The 18177-nt window shown below is 50.6% G+C and overlaps 1 protein-coding gene across 2 annotated transcripts; it reads left to right on the top strand.

Moving 5' to 3' along the window:
- Window positions 1-325: 325 nt before the first annotated feature.
- AHCY (adenosylhomocysteinase) lies at window positions 326-16204 on the top strand. Of its 2 annotated transcripts, none has more exons than XM_061127100.1 (10): window positions 326-470; window positions 5835-6025; window positions 7144-7219; window positions 8889-9038; window positions 9848-9960; window positions 10414-10621; window positions 10711-10798; window positions 10905-11022; window positions 12097-12291; window positions 15325-16204. In XM_061127100.1, the coding sequence occupies exons 1-10, from the start codon at window positions 443-445 to the stop codon at window positions 15454-15456; spliced, it is 1299 nt and encodes a 432-aa protein (XP_060983083.1). In that variant the 5' UTR covers window positions 326-442; the 3' UTR covers window positions 15457-16204. The 2 variants fall into 2 exon arrangements, with proteins under 2 accessions (XP_060983083.1, XP_060983084.1); XM_061127101.1 differs by lacking the exon at window positions 326-470 and adding an exon at window positions 4324-4466.
- Window positions 16205-18177: the final 1973 nt, after the last annotated feature.

The following is an 18177-nucleotide window of genomic DNA, read 5'->3' as shown; positions in this document are numbered from 1 at the left end:
TAATCTGTATGGTAGGTATCATTCTGCCCAGTTTACAGAAGAAGAAACTGAGGTTCAGGAAAGAGACCTGGCTGGAATTTCAGTTTCACCCGGTTTTGACATGGGTTTCACTGGTTGAAAGAAGGAAAGAATGGAATTTGTTCTTAGGCTTCTCTCTGAGATCCCTTTGCTACCCAGTGCGGGAGGTGGAAGGGCCGCTTGGGATAAAAACTGCCCTCACCAGAGACCAGAGTCCATTCCGGTCCCGCCCCTGTGCGTTGGACCCCGCCCCGACGGCTCAGCTCGCTCGGGACTCATGAATATGCAAGACGGGGGAGATATTTAAAGGCGTCGGCGCCACGCGCAGGTCCCTACCCGGCGCCGCCCAGCCCGCGCCTCTTCCTAGCCCTAGGCCCGGCCCCTTTCGCCTGCGTGCATCACTCCGTGCGGAAACGCTGCCAGCATGTCGGACAAGCTGCCTTATAAAGTCGGTGAGTTCCAGGACGTGCAGCCAGCCGCATCTGCTCCGCACCCGCTGGGGACCTCTTGGGGCGGCGGCCGCGGGGCCGACCTGGGGCGCTCAGGAGGACCCTCTTGAATCACTGGCACAGCGCGGTCTTGGCCGCGCGTTGCCGCCTGGGGGTTGGAGTTCCCTCGCCACAGCTAGCGTGTCTTGGCATGCGGCCGCGAACTACAAGTTCCGGCGTGCCCCGCGAGGCAGGGTGCAGCGGCGCGGGCTGCGGAGTGGCGAAGCGGCGGCGTGTTCCGCGCAGAGTCGCCTGGGGCAGGGGGCAGCGCGCACCTGGCCATGGCTTGGGACCAATGGCACCTGCCGGGACCAACGCTAGGGAGCCTGGATCCTGCCTCCTGGGCCCCGGCTCCTTAACCAACTGGGTGGTCCCGGGCAAGTGCCCACCCCTCCTTGAGCCCCCCACGGGGAAGGCGAGGGTACTGGGGCCCCGAAGGGCGCGTGGGGGAGAGGCCTGGAGACTGAGCCCGAGGCCGGGCAAGTCCACTCACCGGGGACTTTCGGCTTGTTACTCAACCTCTGGGGTCACTCACTTGGCCAACAAGAACAATCCTACAGAGAATCTCGAACTTTTGGAGTGGTTAGAAAAATCCTACCTGCTTTCTTAAGTATTGAAGCTGATACACTGATCGTTAACGTTTACTGGCGTTTACTGTGGCGTGGGCACCGCTATCTACCTTTCTTATGGATTAATTCATTTTATTCTAATGACTTTTTAGGGTAGGGACTATTACTTTCTCATTTTATGGATTTACTGAGACACAGGAAAAATGGTAACTTGCCCACACTCTTATAACTGGGAGGTGGTGGAGTAGGTGCACCCAGGCCGTGCTCATCTTTTCATCACTGTGTATGAGTGAACACATCTGGAATAACCCTAATGACCTTTCAGCAGAAACCGGTTCAGGCTGGCTAGAATTTTTAAAGTAAATCCAGCACACCATTCAACCTGGAGAAAAGCATTAACGTTTATGGAGCACTTCCTATGTATCTGGGGATTTGCATTTGTTTACAGAATGATCTTTAGGGGTGGACTTTATCCCATTATACAGAGGAAGAAACTGAAGCCCTAAAAGGAAATAACTTCCAAAAACTCTCTGGAAAATAGTAACTTACCAATAGTAGTTTATCAAGTAGCAGGCCAGAGTAGGTTATTGTCCCTGTTGTGTGGATGAAACTGAAGCCCAGAAAGATTAAGCAAGGTCCAGTGGCTGAGCTGGAAAAGGGACTTGTTATTACTATGGAGAGACGGCGGGGGGGGGGGGGGGGGGGGGGGCGGTGGTTATGGGTTGAGGGCTTTGGGTTGTGTGGGAAGAGATAAGGCTGCATTTGGAAGTGGAGGAACTTGGCTAAGTAGGGTTGAAAGGAAGCCTCCATCAGGCATATGGCATCTTTAATCCTTGGGCTCAAGGAAGGTTAGGATTATTCCCACTTCACAGATGAAGAAACAGACTCAGAGAGGGTTTTGCTACTCTTCTTGGCTTGTCCTAGGACAGGTGTTACTGCAGCCTCTGCAAGTCCTCAGCTCCCCTGGGCACCAAAAACCCCAGAGCTTAGACTGCCAGACTCCTGTGCTCTTGGAGTTGAGGGACTCATGAAAACACTAGGGCTGGCACAGCTGTATCCCGAGGGCAGTGAAAGAGTTCTTTTCGCTAGAGGGACAGGGGGTGGCAGAGGGGGTGGAGCTTAGGATAGGACAGGAACCATTGTCTGCTACTGGGCCCCTCCCAGGAGCCTCTGGCTCTACCAGCTCTGCCTGGCCACCAGTCCCACCCCTACTCTTGACTGGCTGTCAAACCTGGGGCAAAATAACTTCTGTGAGCCTTTCCTCATTGGTAAATACGGGACTTGGACTAGGTTCAGATTTGGTTTTGTGTTTTTTTTTTTTTTTTTGGTTACCCATCTACTGCCAGCCCCTTTCATGGACCTTCTCTCATTCAATCTTAACAACAAGGATGGTCAGTAAACATGGCTGACCCCTACTCTGTGCCCAACCCATCTGAGTACTAGAGATACAATCTGTTTTGTAAGTGAGGAGATCTGCCCACTTCTCTATCTCCACAGCTACCACCCCAGTCCTGGGCTCCCTCCTCACAGGTCTCCGTGAGTCTCTTGCTTCGTAGATGCTTGCAGCAACCAAAGAAGCCTTCTCAAAAGACAAGTCTGGTCATGAGACTCCCCTTAAAACTACAGGAATAAAATCCTGACTCATCACCTTACTCCCTCTACTAGAGTCACCGTGGCATGCTCTCAGTTCCTCCAGCAGCAGTATACCAAGTTCTTCCTTCTTTCCTAAGCACCTACTGTGTGCCAGGTACTGTATTAGGTGCTGGGGAGGAGCCTTCCAGGCTAAGAGAGTTGCTTGGGTTAAAGCCCTGAGGCAGGAATATGAAGACAGTAAGGAGGTTTGTATGGTTGAGCAACTCGTGAGGGGGAGAAAAGGGTAGAGAGGTGGGCAAGAAGGGTGAGCAGACACCTGGGTATGGCACTATGGCCATGTGAAGAGTTGGTTAGGGGAAGCCATTGGAGGTTGGCTTGCTTTTTTACTTCAGCAGAAGAATGGAGGTGATACATTTTAAAATTTAAAAGTTTGTTTCTCTGACTTTTGTGGGGTATTGTTTGGTTTTTTAAAGATCTAACTTTTATTAGGTGATTCTTGAATCAGGCAGCATCCCAACTAGCCACTTGAAGAGCTCTTCCTGTGGGGTGTTCTACTTTCATTTTAGATTCAAAGGATTCATTAACAAAAAATCCGCTTATTATACACAAACAATTAGACAGTTGTTAAAAGCAAAGAAATAGAAACAATAGAGAGGGATAATAGCATATACATCACCAAATTGGGTTGACAACCTACATCCAAACTTGAACAGTGCTGGGAGATCCCAGTACCAGCAATCTGGAGTCTCAGTTGGGAAAAGGGCCCCAGGCAGTGGTCCACCCCATGGGTGAGACTTCAGACTGCAGTTTTGGGGGCTCCTGCTTGTAATCCAAGGCTGCAAGCTGATATCGTCAGTTGGCACGCAAAAATGCAGCTCTTAACTTTTACAAGGCTGTTTGTTTCCTCTTGTGAAACAAGGGCCCTAGGATGGGGGTGGGGGTTTGGCCAGGCCTCCAGGGGCTCAGGAAATTGCAAGACCCACTCCCTCTCTTAACCTAAGGTGTGGCTTGACTTGCTGGTAACCAAAGCGGGCACATAGTCCATGCAGGGTCAGAACTCAGTCAGAGGGCTGCTCTCCTGCTTCTGAAGCCTGAATAAGACGACCTGCATCTTCATTTCCCTAGCATGGGGAGAATAGCAGGGAGACCAGTGAGGAGGCTGCTTCAGTGATCCAAGGTGGTGAGATGCTGTTGGATTGCTCATGTTTGGGATGTTGAGACAACAGTGCTGATGGGTTGGAAGAGGGTGAAAGGGGAAAAGAAGAATCAAGAAATCATAAGTTTTTGGCTAGAGCAGCTGGTTGGATGGTGGTTTCATTTCCTAATATGAGGAGACTGGGGGAGTAACAAGTTTGGGGATGAGAAAAAGGGGTCATGAGGCCTCAAACTCGACACGTTATCTAGATGGACAACCAAGATGCTGAGTAGGCAGTTGAATTATGAGTCTCAGGTTCAGGGGAGAAGTTTGTGCTGGAGATGAACAGGTGGGAGACACTGCTGTAGAAAAGGTATTTCAAGCCATAAAGTGGGATGAGCTCATCTGGTAGGAGAGAAGAGGGAGATGATGGAGCTGTGAGGGCCTCCAAACTTTGAGAGTCTGTTACAGGAAGAGGAACTAGGAAGGTGGAAGGGAAACCACTGAAAGACAGGCTAAGCAAAGCGATTCCAAAGAAGAGAGCACTTAGTGCTGTTGGTGCTGCAGGGAGAAATGTAAACATGGATAATTCATCAGTGGCTATGGGGCCTTACGGAGACCTTAGGAGAGCAGTTTCATTGGAGTAGTGAAGTCATCAAAGAGGTAAGAGGATATGGGATATTGAGTGATCTAATGGAGCATATAGGGTTCCCTGGTGGCTCAGCAGTAAAGAATCTGCCTGCCAATGCAGGAGATGTGGGTTCCACCCCTGGGATGGGAAGATCCCCTGGAGAAGGCAGTAGCAACCTACTCTAGTATTCTTGCCTGGGAAATCCCATGGACAGAGAAGCCTACTGGGCTACAGTCCATGGGGTCGCAAGAGCTGGACACGACTTAGTGACTGAACCACCGCCACTGTGCCATTTTATATAAGGCAGTTGAGCATCTGAGAATTTGGGTATCCATAGAGGTTCCCAGAACCAATCCCCTATAGGTATCAAGGGATAACTAATAGCATCCATTGAAGCCTGAAGATGTAGACTAGTGTCAAAGTCCAATGATAATGCTAACCAAACCCCCAAATTCAGCAGTTAACCCACCAGTTACAGGCAAGGTGGGTTTGGGTAGATCTCTCTGTGGAAGAATGTGCTCCCTGCAGGCAGGTTGGTGGTTGCTTGCTTGAAAAAGAGGGGAGACCTGAACTGTGCATGCCCAGTTTTTTCCTTCTAAGTTTACTAATTAAACTAAGTAAACCTCCCCTGGGGTAGAGAGAGGCCAAGAGCTGTTAGTTACACAGATGAGTTCCCTCCAGGTGGGAAGAAGTGACAGGGGTGGAGAAACGTTTCTCTGTCTTCAGGGAGATCAAAGAATGGTGCTGAGTCCAAGGCGTTAGGTTATATCACTTAGGAGTGTTGAAGTCACCAAGAGTGGTGATTAGGAAGATGGAGAACCAGGAGCTAAAATCTTGAGGGAATCAGGAGGTTGGTAGGTGGCAAGCAATAAGAGGCATGTATAGGCTGACAGCTATTTATTTTTCAAGGGAGCACTTACATGCGTTGTAATCATGTTCTTCTGTGTGTTTGTCTTAGTCACTCAGTTGTGTCCGACTCTTTGCCACGCCATGGACTGTAGCCAGCCAGGCTTCTCTATCCATGGGATTCTCCAGGCAAGAATACTGGAGTGGATTGCCATTCCCTTCTCCAGGGGATCTTCTCAACCCAGAGATTGAAGCTGGGTCTCCTGCATTGCAGTCAGATTCTTTATCATCTGAGTCACCAGAGAAGTCCTTATGTTCCTGTGGGATTCTTTAATTAAATGTGTTCTCCCACAAGGCTATAAGTAGGCTGCGGCTAGGCAGGGACCATGTCTTTCTTTTTTGACTGCCCTGGCTCCAGGAAATCCTTGTTGAATCAGTGAGACTGCAGCCAACCTAGTGTTTCGAGTCCACAGGGGATGAGTGCAGAGTGGCGGGTGCTTCATGGTTGATGGGATGAAGTAGCTCATGAACTTCCGTCCATCCTGCCTCTGCAGCTGACATCACCCTGGCTGCTTGGGGACGCAAGGCCCTGGACCTGGCAGAGAACGAGATGCCGGGCCTGATGCACATGCGGGAAATGTACTCAGCCTCCAAGCCTCTGAAGGGCGCCCGCATTGCCGGCTGCCTGCACATGACCGTGGAGACCGCCGTTCTCATTGAGACCCTCGTTGCCCTGGGTGCTGAGGTGAGGCCTGAAGCAGCAGTTACAGTCTTGTGTCCCCTCAGGCCCAGCAGGGGCTCCAGCTCCAGCCTTGTCACGGGGCGCCCCTCACTGTCATTTGTGGTGACTGTTCTGCTGACTTACTCTCACTGGGAAGATGGCGTCTGGTCCCCCTCAATTCACATTCTCCTGACTGGTGAAGCTCTAGCAGGAAAGACTCAAGCCCAGAGCCCTACTGAGTCATCTAAGGGTATGGTTCCCATAGGCCTTCCCGGGGTCACGTGCCTGCCCTTGGCCAATCACGGCTGCTGGAAAGGTGGTGCTCTCTGATTGGTTCAGCCTGGGTCATGTGTACCAATGATTGCAGCTCTTCCAAGTTCTCTGAAGATGTTTCACGGGGGGCGGGGTTTGTGGTGGTGCAGGGAAGCCAGAACCAATTAGCGAGTCCAACAGGGCTCAGTCCTTGGCCTACTTCTTTCTTTTCTACACTCACTCTCTTCAGTGGTCTGATTTTATGGTTTTAAATATTGTTTATGTGGTTATGTCATAACATAAACAATATTTATATGATATGGTACATCGTATCCAGCAACTGATGTACCATCTCCACTTGGAGATCCTGGTTGATTGACATCTCAACCTCAACATGTCTAAACAAACTCATGATTTCCTACACTTCTTGGTGTCTTCCCCGTGTAAGCAATTGCAGGCTTCAGCCTTACAGGTTCTCTCCGTTCAAGAACCTGGGGTCATCCCTGACTCCTCTTTTTCTCTCTTACTCCAACAAACTAATCCTCCCAACAAATCCTGTCAGCTCAGCCTTCAGAATAATATTTATCCCCTCCACTGCTATAGTTGCATATCTTGTCTTAACACTAACAACAGCTTCTTCATTTGTCTCCTTTCTTCCTTGTGGAGCCCTTCCCCCTCCACATGGCAGAACCTTGTTTTCACATAAGTTAGGTCTTGTCACTGCTCTGGCTCCCATCTACTCTCCAGGGTCCCCAGCCTGTGGTTGCAGAACCGTTGGATGTAGATCCCAGGCGTCTCATCCCTAGATTCAGGGCCTTTTCTTACCCCTGTCTAGTGACCCTGGTCTTCTGACCTGGCTGTGACCAGCCCTGTCTTGCTGGCTGTTTCAGGTGCGGTGGTCCAGCTGCAATATCTTCTCCACCCAGGACCATGCAGCAGCTGCCATTGCCAAGGCTGGCATTCCAGGTGAGTCCTTGCTGCTGGGGGATACAGGAAGGGGCTCTGCTTTTCTCTGTTTGCTCACTTCACTTTTACTGCTGCAGACCTCCCTACAGCAGGGGAGAGGAGTCAGGGCCACAGAATCCTAGCCTAGAGACCCATTGGAAAAAGCCATTTTGTCTAGCCGTCATCTCAGATCCTACTAAAAGCACTTACTTGCCTTAGTCAAGTCAGTGATTGGGAATCACATGGTGTTGAAGAGGGGGAAGTTCCTTAAAAGGAGGATGTGGGTCTGTTTCCCAAAGAATCAGGGAGGGGTACGGGGCAGAAAAAGAGTCCCAGAGATCCACTGCATAGTATCTGATGGTCTAGGGTACTGGGGAAGGCCACAACCAAAGAGGAAGGACTTTCTCACAAGCTGCTGGAGAAACAGAAACAAGTCGGCTTGGGCTTGGGGAGGGGCTTGGGTTAGGTCTGACAATGATAAAATAGGACATTCATTCACAGTTCCTTCTAACCAGCTGCAAGTGGAAGGTACAGAGTTGGGGAAGACCTCTCCAGCGACTGACCAAGGATCGGCATGTCCCCAACTCCTCAACCTAGTTTGGACTCCATGACCCCTTTCTGGAAAGGCCTTGTTTTCAAGACTATTATCTGCCCCAGTTTGAGGGGGGGGAAGCTGGCCTCACTTGGCAGGTGTCCTTTGCTCACGGGAGGTTCCTGGGAGCCTCACACCTGTGTCGCAGTTGTTCCAAATGATGGGGGGAGCCTGGGCTGGCAGTCGGGAGCGCTGGGCTCTGTTGCTTGCTGAGTAGCGCCATGCTGGGACTTCTCCGGTGGCCCAGTGGTTAGGACTCGGGGCTGCTGGTGCAGGGGGCATGGATGTGATCCCTGGTTGAGGAACTAGGATCCCACATGCTGTGTGGCCAAAAACAGCAACAGCAGAGTGTCATGATGAGTGACCTGGGCACATCTCAGCCCCTCTCTGGGAACATCTCAGCCGCTTCTCTGGGCATCTGTAGGTGATGATGCTGGTAATGCCAGCCTCACAGGGTTTCTGTGAGGACAAATGAGATGGGGGCAAGAAGCAGTTAGAGTAATGCCTGACACAGAGAAAGTGCTGCATACACAGTAGCTGCTGTTAGTAGACTTTGGCCAGACGTTGCCTAGGATAACCTACTACGGAGACTGCGGGCCCAGCAGGTCCTTTCAGTGCAGAATGAAGTCTGGATCTTGTCTCTTGAGTCCACCTAATGTAGCTCCTTCCTCCCGTCACACCTCGCTCCCAGCAGTAGGCACTGTGGGTAGGAACCCTGGTCACTGTGAGCTGGGGGCCCAGACAGATGAGGGTAGGAAAAGAAAGAAAATAAAAAAAGAGTAAGAGAGGAAAGAATTCTTGCCAGATACTTATAAATAGGGGATCTGTGTTTGGCTTCTGTCTCACTTAATCTATGCTACCATCGACAGTGAAACAGCGATTTGCCGAAAGTCACACAGCTGGGCAGTGCAGAACTAGGATTCACACTCTGATTCCTCTGGCTCCACGTTGTGTCCTTAGCACTGATGAATCCTCAGAGAGGCTGGAGGTGGCTGGGGATGGAAATTAGGAAGGAGGTAGTCTTGAGTCTACCTAGGTGGGTCCCTAGAGCAGGTGCCATTGTGAAGGGCCAGCCCTGACGTGCTGCTCATTCTCCAGTGTACGCCTGGAAGGGCGAAACGGACGAGGAGTACCTGTGGTGCATTGAGCAGACGCTGCACTTCAAGGACGGGCCCCTCAACATGATTCTGGACGACGGTGGTGATCTCACCAACCTCATCCACACCAAGTACCCGCAGCTCCTGTCAGGTGAGTAGGGCAGGCCGGTGGGCTGGGTGCTGGTGGTCTAGAAGGGTCTTGCTTGTCCACATGAGAGCAGCAGGCCTGGCAGGACTCCCGGTGCCTCAAGCAGCAGATTTTGTGGAAGATGGGATGTCCGCAGGCTCCTGTAAGCCTGCTGGGGCCCATCTTCTGGGCTGGGGCAGCTGGGGGAAGGCTGGCTGAGATGATGGCCTGAGGGCAAGCATAAGGGCAGGGCTGAGAACAGCTGGGAAGCTTCCTTAATAGCAGGGTGGGGAGGGAAGTAGGGAATGTTGTAGTGAGTGCAAAGGCCCTGAGGTAGGACAGGATCAACCTTTCAGGAAACAGAAAGTTAGCCAGCTTGGCAACTTCCTTCACTGGAGCCTCAGTGAAGACCAGATGTATAAAGACTTTATAATATATTCAGCAAGAGAGTTGGGCTTGATGCTGAGGGCAAAGGGGAGTAACTGAATGGTATTAAAGACGTCTCTGAAAATACATCTGTTAAGTGTGGCTGCTGTGTAGAGGATGCGTTGTGGCAGGGACGAGGGCAGTGGGGATGGAGAGTCTGCAAGTTGTTGGGAGATAGAATCCTGAGGCTTAGTGAAGGTGCCGACTCCTCCCTCATGCTGGCCCAGGGGATTAGGTGGACTGTGGTATAGGTTCCAGAGATGAGAACCCAGAAAGAGGAGCATCTTTGGAAGGCAAAGGTGAGGAATTCAGGTGAGTTCAGTTGTGGGCTCTCTTAGGCTCTTAGAGTCCCATCCCAGAGGCCACTCCTTCCTGGCCTAAAATCTGTCCCCTCCCCTCTTGTTCAGGCATCCGAGGCATCTCTGAAGAGACCACAACGGGGGTCCACAACCTGTACAAGATGATGGCCAACGGGATCCTGAAGGTGCCGGCCATCAATGTCAACGACTCTGTCACCAAGGTGAGCCTGGGGAGCAGGAATGGCTCCTGCTGTTGGTCTCCAGAGCAGCTCAGGAGTAGGCCCTGAAGGGGGCCCCCGGGGAGGCTGCCGATGAGGAATTTAGCCCTCACTTGGTGGGGAAAGGCGTTGTAGATAGAGTGATGAGTGCATTAAAGAGACAAAGGATTACGCAGTGATCCTCAGAGCTGGGCATCGGGAGGTTTAAAGTGAAGCAGATTCTTTGGGCAGTCTCTCATAGTTGATCCTCAGGAAGCCTTCTGGACTGGCTGAGAAAGACTGGGGAGAAAGTGGTGGAGCTGAGCAGGGGCAAGGGGCACATGAACACTCTAGCTGGTGGGGAGAAGTCCCAGGAGGTGATCAGCCCAAGGCCCAGCAGTCTGAGATGTTGAGAGTGGGTCTGAGGCCCCAGGGCTTTGCCTGCCCCCATCCCTGCCTCGCCCCCTCTCCTCTCAGAGCAAGTTTGACAACCTCTATGGCTGCCGGGAGTCCCTCATAGATGGCATCAAGCGGGCCACAGACGTCATGATTGCGGGCAAGGTGGCAGTGGTCGCGGGCTATGGCGATGTGGGCAAGGGCTGTGCCCAGGCCCTGAGGGGATTCGGGGCCCGCGTCATCATCACGGAGATTGACCCCATCAACGCACTTCAAGCTGCCATGGAGGGTATGATAGAGCGGGGGTTGGCTGTCGGCTGTGGGCCAGAGGAGGGGCGTGGCCATGCTGGCTGACCCACGGGGGCTGTCTCTACACAGGCTATGAGGTGACCACCATGGATGAGGCCTGTCAGGAGGGCAACATCTTTGTCACCACCACGGGCTGTATCGACATCATCGTTGGCCAGTAGGTGCTGGTGTGGTGGTGGGGGTCCTAGGGAGTGAAAGAGGGGGCAGGCGTGGGGCTGCCCTTGGTTGCTGACCCTGTCTCACGGACTGAGGCTCCCCCACAGGCACTTTGAACAGATGAAAGATGATGCCATTGTGTGTAACATCGGGCACTTTGACGTGGAGATCGATGTCAAGTGGCTGAACGAGAACGCTGTGGAGAAGGTGAACATCAAGCCCCAGGTGAGGAACCCCAGCCCTGCCAGCAGGCTTGGCAGATGGAGCGCCGAGGGGGGGCCGTGCCTGTGGGCTGGCCGTCGAGGAGGACAGATGATGAGTCTCTGGCGACCTGGGCAGTGGGGTGGGAGGAAGAGGTTTCAGGCTGCTTAAATTGGAATCTTGGAGGGAGGCCAAGGGTCCTCGTTTTTAAAGCTCCTTGGAGGATTCTGATATGCAGCTAAGGTTGAGTACCACCGCATCTGTCTTACTGATTGATTTCATTTTTGGCTACTCTGGGTCTTCGTTGCTGCATGCAGCAGCATGCAGCGGTGCATAGGCTTCTCGTTGTGGTGGCTTCTCCTGTGGAACATGGCCTCTCAAGTGCAGGCTCAGTAGTTATGGCACATGGGCTTAGTTGCTCCGAGGCATGTGGGATCTTCCTGGACCAGGGATCAAACCCATGTCCCCTGCATTGGCAGGCAGATTCCCATCTACTGGACCATCAGGGAAATCCTACATTCAGCTTTTTACTAAGCATGATGATTGAGAACCTAGGATCTGTCCTCAGACTGTCCAGGCTCAAATTACAGCCACTTTGTAATGTCTGGCTCTGGAAAAGGAACTTAACCCTTTAAACCTCAGTTTCTTTATCTGTGAAATGGGGATAATACCAGTACTTAATTTATAGGATTGTTAGTAGAATTAAATGTAATTTTTATATATTGTATACACACACAGAGAGTTACGTGTGTAACTGTGCGAGTAATAATATTAACAATACCATTAGCTAATACGTAGTACTTAAACTAAGTGCCTTGCACATGTGAGCTCTTTAAATTTTCATAGTAGATGTATGAGGTCTGCAGCTCAGAGTTGTTTAATAAATACTGGCTTTTATTTATTTATTTATTTATTTTGGCTTTTATTATTAATTGTGTATGCCAGTCCCTATGCTGGAGGTTGTTCTAGGGCAGTCTAGGCCCTTTGTGGGCACTGCTGGAGGCAGGGAGGGCTGCTGGGCAGAAGGATGGGATGAGGATGGGGTGGACACTGGGAGCAGCGCCTGCCAGTCCTTATCGCTCCTCTGCCCGCTTGCAGGTGGACCGCTACTTGTTGAAGAACGGGCGCCGCATCATCCTGCTGGCCGAGGGCCGGCTGGTCAACCTGGGCTGTGCCATGGGCCACCCTAGCTTTGTGATGAGCAACTCCTTCACCAACCAGGTGCTGGCGCAGATCGAGCTCTGGACCCACCCAGACAAGTACCCTGTTGGGGTCCACTTCCTGCCCAAGAAGGTGGGTTCCTACCTGCACCCCTGGCCAAGGATCATGTGACCTGGGCTCCCCAAGCAGGGCTTGCCTGAGTTCATATAGTGCTTGCCTCCACTCTTGAAGATCTTAACAGGGTCCCCCTCAGGGCAGAAGTCATTCTCTCTATTTAACAGAGGAGAAAGTGAGGCTCAAAGCAGGGAATAACTCTTGAGTAGCTGGGCTGGGTGGTGAGAAGAGCATGGGCTTTGGAGAGAGACACATCCAGGTTTGAATCTCAGCCTGTGTAACCAGGTTCCTTAACTTCTGAACCTCATTTCCTTCTCTGTAACGTGAAGGTAATAGTACCTCCGTAAAGATTGTGAGAACTTCCTTAGGTCACAGGTCACAAACACACATGCCCACTAAGGATGAATGGGCTGGAGGGGAACTGACCAAAAAACATGTGGAAGGGGCTGGCTGCCTATTATCAACCTGGGCCCTTTGGGTCAGGGCTCCTGACATTTCAGAGGAAGCCAGATATGAATATTTTTGTGTGAAATATTCAATTTTAAATATAACTGGGTGGGTAAACTTGGACTTGTTTGTAAGCCAGATGCAGCCTACAGGCTGCACGATTGTGGCCTTGGAATGGGGTGATGCTGCTAACACACTGAGCATGGCCCCTGACATTCTGTGAGCGTGTGGTCAGGGTAACCATGACAATGAGGTCATCTGACGTCGCAGTGCTTGTCTTAACACCCCACGCGCTGCCCTCCCTCAGGGGTCAGAATGCTGTGTTTTCATGCTGACTCTTTAGCATCGTGGGCAAACTTGGTTTTGGTACTTAGCCTGATTGGGCCTCAGTGTCCCTCTCAGCTAAGTGGTAAGAGTAATTCTTGCTTCCAACCTTTGACTACTGGTGAGGCTGTGATGGAGTCTTCATATCTCTCCTCCCACCCTTTAAGAAGCTGGTTCTGCCAACTAATGAGAAGTAGGAAGAGGCCGGGGTGTCTGTCCTCTGAGCCAGCCAACTCCTCTACCCCCTAGTCTTCCTCAGGTACCGCCTTGTCTGTCCAGATGTTTCACCTGTGAGGGCCTCAAGGGGCTGTCCTGTCCTGTGCTGCCTGCCAGGTCCGCATACTTGTTGTAGGGTTAAAGAGCCTCATTTGACCCCTCATCTGATCTCAGTTGGAGGAAATAGGGCTGTAGTGGGAAAAGGGGCAGGCCTCTGAGATGAGACCAGGGTTGGAAGTGAAAAGGTAAAGAGCTCACCTCCTACCCCAGCACCTGGCCCCATCATCCTTCTCTCCTTTCTCCATCACTGCCATGGCATGGGTTGGGGACATGCTTCACACTCACGTGCAATGTGTGGGGCAAGGGATTATGTATCTTGGTTAACCATAATGACAGCATGAGCAGGCCCCCCCGCCCCCCCCCATTTATTAAGGTGCCTGCACCATGCCCTCTTGAATATCAGTGATCTTTGTAAGAACTGTGAGAGATCCAGCCTGCAGATGAGGGAACTTAAGGTTCAGAGAGTGACTTGCCCCCACAGCTGTCAAGTATTGGACCAGGGTAGAACAGCTGGGTTGTTAACCATTACAACACGCTGCGCTCCAGGTGCGGGGTGCCCTCCAATGTGGGGTGCAGGCCAGGCCAGGCGAAGGGAGGATTCACTGTGTCCTCAGGTCATTGGAGACCTTTATTCTGCCTCCAGAACTGCCATGGCCTTAGGGCTAGACTCTGCTCCTGCCTTTGCCTGCCTCTCCCCAGTTTCTTCATTTGTTAAATAGAAAAATAAACCATGGTCTCCTCGTTAGGGATGTTTGCCTCTAATGAAACAGTGAATGTGAAACCACTTGGGAACGTAAAGCTCTCTGGGCTGTGAAGTGAAAGTCGCTCAGTCGTGTCCGACTCTTTGCGACACCACGGACTCTATAGTCCACGGAATTCTCCAGGCCAGAGTACTGGATGGTAGCCATTCCCTTCTTCAGGGAAACTTCCCGACCCAGGGATCAAACCTGGGTCTCCCACATTACAGGCGGATTCTTTATTAGCTGAGCTACCAGGGAAGCCACCAGGGATCTGGGTCGTGGTTAAAGGCGATTGTGCCATTATGGGATGGTGGGATGGGACTTGAGTCAAGAAGTCAGCCAGGCAGGGCTGCAGTCATCTGAAGGCTTGACTGGAGCTGGAAGAGCCGCTTCACATCATTGTGGGCAGGAGGTCCTTGCCACATGAGTGTCTCCTCCAGAGAGCTGCTTAAGTTTCCTCATGAGATGGCAGCCGGCTTCCCCCAGATCCGGGGGGAGAGCAAAGGAGGAAGCTGAAGTACCTTTTAGCTCCCAGTTTTCAAGCCCCGCATCATCATTTCTGCTTCATTCTGTTCATTAGAAATGAGCCACTTGAGGGGTGAGAACTTAGGCTCCACCTCTTGAAGGAGGAAGGTGTTTTATGAATTTATAGACAGATTTTTAAGGATATATTTGGAAGGCGGCTGTGGTCACCACTGCTCAGGAAGTACTTTAAAACAACCACAACCAGTGTAATCCAAAAAAGAATGCTATTGGTTCTGTAATGGCAGAGTGTCAGATTCAGACACTGGATCCGGGGATTCATTGGCATTGGAGCTCTGTCTTTCTCTGTTTCTTGGCTCTTTTGTTCTCTCTGCATTCACTTCACTTGTCAAATAGACTTGCTATTGGTGAGCTGAGACCGATGGCCTCCCTGTTTAGGAATCCCGAGAGCCCCTGTCATGAAAGTATGTCCTGTTCATTGATAAATTCCAGGAAGCATTTTGGTTGGCTGCTTAGGTTGATGGAGGGTGAAGGAGGAGACCTAATTGATGGTCCCACCAGGACTGCCTGGAGGGGAAGATATAATTTGATTCCCCCTTGAAGAAGAGCTGAGCAGCCCAAACCCACACACATCCACTGTGAGGACAGGATGATGTAATACGCGTAACACTCAGCACATGTCACAATAGAACCATTCTTGCCTCTTTGGGCAGCGAGAAGATGGAGTTTAGGGGTCCCAGAGCATGGCACTGATTCTAGCTTTTCCTGTGTTTCTCCCCAGCTGGATGAAGCCGTGGCTGAAGCCCATCTGGGCAAGCTGAATGTGAAGCTGACCAAGCTGACTGAGAAGCAGGCCCAGTACCTGGGCATGCCCCGTGAAGGCCCGTTCAAGCCTGATCACTACCGCTACTGAGAACCGGGCCTGCCCTTTGCCTTCCAGCTGCTGTCCTTGCCTGGGTCCCACCTCTCCTCCCCAAGAGCAAATGGCACCACCTTTGAGATTGGTTTGATAATGTTCCCCATCGACTCCTTGGGGCTTGTCACTCAGTCTTTGGCCTCTGCTGCATCCCTCATGCTGTTCCAAGTGTGGCAGGGGGAATTGAGAAGTCCCTCCTCTAGCCCTGGTCATAATGGAGGTACATGGGGGTTACCCACAGGGAACCATGAGCTCAGGGGTTCAGGAACTGCTCACTCAGTCCTTCCTTAAGCTGGAAGTTGGCAGTGGTGGTCAGAAAGCCCATGCACTTTACCATCCAGGCCTTCACTTGGCCTGTGGACTTTAGACTCATGTTCTTGGTTTACAGGTTCATTGGTTCCTCAGCCCAGGACAGATGAGAAGGAGCTGTGTCAAAGGGTGTGGAGGAACTGTGGGAGTTTGAATGCTCCGGAGAGCCTGGCTTAGTGCTTAGCATTCTCTTAAACCTCAGAACAATGAGGTTGGTACTTTTAGTCCCTGTTTTACAGGGGTTGGAATATATTGTTAAGTGAGAAAAGACAAGAGGAATGACAGCCAGCGGTTAAGAGGGGCCAGAGAAACATAAAAGCACATTGTAACTTGATGGTTCCCATCATAGCTCTGGGTCAAAAAGAGGTTAATTTGGTTTATAATGTTAAAAGAGAGCAAGAAGGTGGGTTAATAAAAATTTTGGTGCCTAAAAGAATTTTGAGCCTTTATTTTATAGAAAATCCTTTGCCAACAATGTGTGGTGTGAGCCAAGGGGTCTGATGTGCTGTAATAGTCTGCTGTGTTGCAGTGTGGGGTGATAAGAGCTGGGCAAACCCTTGGGCTTGAAAATGGGTAAAGTGAGAGAACTCTTACATCTTCAGGTGTGTCTTTTGCAAACAGCCTGCTTTTTTTTTACCCCACCTAGACTCATTTAATAGGTGAGTTTTGCCTATTTATATTTATTGTAATCTTGGTATTTATTTCTTCTACCTTATTTTTTTCTGTTCCAATTTATATTTTCTTTTTCTCCTCATTTCTACTTAGGATTGATCCAGTACTCCTTCGGGGACTGTTATTTATTGAGCACCTACTGAGTGTTAGGTGTTTTGTAGTTTATTTTTACTGTCCTCACAACAAGCTTAGTAATATTATTCTAATTTTATAGATGAGAATGAAGACTTAGAGAGATTAAGTGTCTTTCCTAAAGTCCACAATTACAAGTGACCTCATCAGGACTCAAATCATAGGAAGGGGAGTGGGAAATGGGTCTGTCCTGTTCGCCTAAATGGTCATTTACTGAACCCCGATTCTGGTCCCGGAAGTCAGAGAGAAACAAGAACCCACCTGGGAAGGGTAACTAGAGCTTATTAAAGGGTCATGGAAGGCCTTTGGGATATTTGAGACCTAACCCCCACATGCGAGAATCTCCAGCTAGAAGGAAAAGGGCATGCAAACAACTTTGCCACCTCTTGGGCACTTGCCTTCTACCCAGCTTTAGAGTTCAGTGCCTGGCAGCACTGACGGCAGGAGAGAAAAGATGATGCTTCAAATGGATTTTGAAAGAACTAAAGATTTGTAATAGGAATTGAAAGCAAGAGCATTTTGGGCAGCAGGACAACTTAAGAACGAATTAAGGGGCAGTGGGTGTGGCTGCAAAATAGGGGCAGCTAGGAGATAGACTGCAAGGAGATCCAACCAGTCCATCCTAAAGGAGATCAGTCCTGGGTGTTCATTGGAAGGACTGATGCTGAAGCTGAAACTCCAATATTTTGGCCACCTCATGTGAAGAGTTGACTCATTGGAAAAGACCCTGATGCTGGGAGGGATTGGGGGCAGGAGGAGAAGGGAACGACAGAGGATGAGATGGCTGGATGGCATCACCGACTCAATGGACATGAGTTTGCGTAAACTCCAGATGATGGTGATGGATGGGGAGGCCTGGCGTGCTGTGATTCATGGGGTTGCAAAGAGTCGGACACGACTGAGCAACTGAACTGAACTGAGGAGATAGAGGGCTAGACAGGTGGCCTGGGAGACAGGGAAAACCTTGAACACTAGGATGAAACTTTGGTTTTAATCGTTGAGCTGCACAGATCCCTGGAAATGACCCCACTTGACTGAACATTCATACTTGTGACTTGTTTTTTTAACTCTCAGCCTCTGGCTATGAAGTGGTATTTTAGTAGAGAAATTCAAGAGGCCAAATGGCCTGACCCAAGATCACAGAATAAGTGGTGCTGCCTGGACTCCACCTTGGGGTGGTCTGAGTCCTGGGCCAGGTACTTGGGTGAGACAAATGAGTGTTTAAGTGAAGGTTGTTCCTCCCAAGGCATGACATTTTGACGGAAGGTAGTGGTTGGGGTTGGAGCTGTCTCTAGTATTTCCTCCTTCAGAGGTGAGAGCTGAATACACAGGAGAACATGAGGAGATGGCGATTGAGGCCAATCCTGCCTCAGATCAGCTTTCCCAACCATATGTACATAGCATTGTGCTTGGCATGCCCTTGGCTGTATCTGGCATTGTAATTCCACCTCTTCTACTATTTGAGTGCAAATGCATCTGAGTGATAGAAAGAAAGCTTAGTTTGCTCTAATTTTTTTTAAAGTATATGGTGTCAAGCAAAACCCTTGAGTCATACTCAGTGGCCTGTGGTTTGACAGACTTCACACTGAAAACTAGAGGATCAAA

The sequence above is a fragment of the Dama dama genome, chromosome 23 (assembly GCF_033118175.1).
Source record: "Dama dama isolate Ldn47 chromosome 23, ASM3311817v1, whole genome shotgun sequence".
In the NCBI taxonomy this organism is placed as follows: domain Eukaryota; kingdom Metazoa; phylum Chordata; class Mammalia; order Artiodactyla; family Cervidae; genus Dama; species Dama dama.
Note: the sequence above shows the minus strand (reverse complement) of the source record. Positions and strands in the feature narration are given on the sequence as shown.

Excerpts from the sequence above, each read along its gene's own strand:
- AHCY (XM_061127100.1), top strand. The coding sequence starts at position 443 with ATGTCGGACAAGCTGCCTTATAAAGTCG. Across the intron at positions 471-5,834 it reads CAAGCTGCCTTATAAAGTCG|CTGACATCACCCTGGCTGCT; the intron begins GTGAGTTCCAGG and ends CTGCCTCTGCAG. Across the intron at positions 6,026-7,143 it reads TCGTTGCCCTGGGTGCTGAG|GTGCGGTGGTCCAGCTGCAA; the intron begins GTGAGGCCTGAA and ends TGGCTGTTTCAG.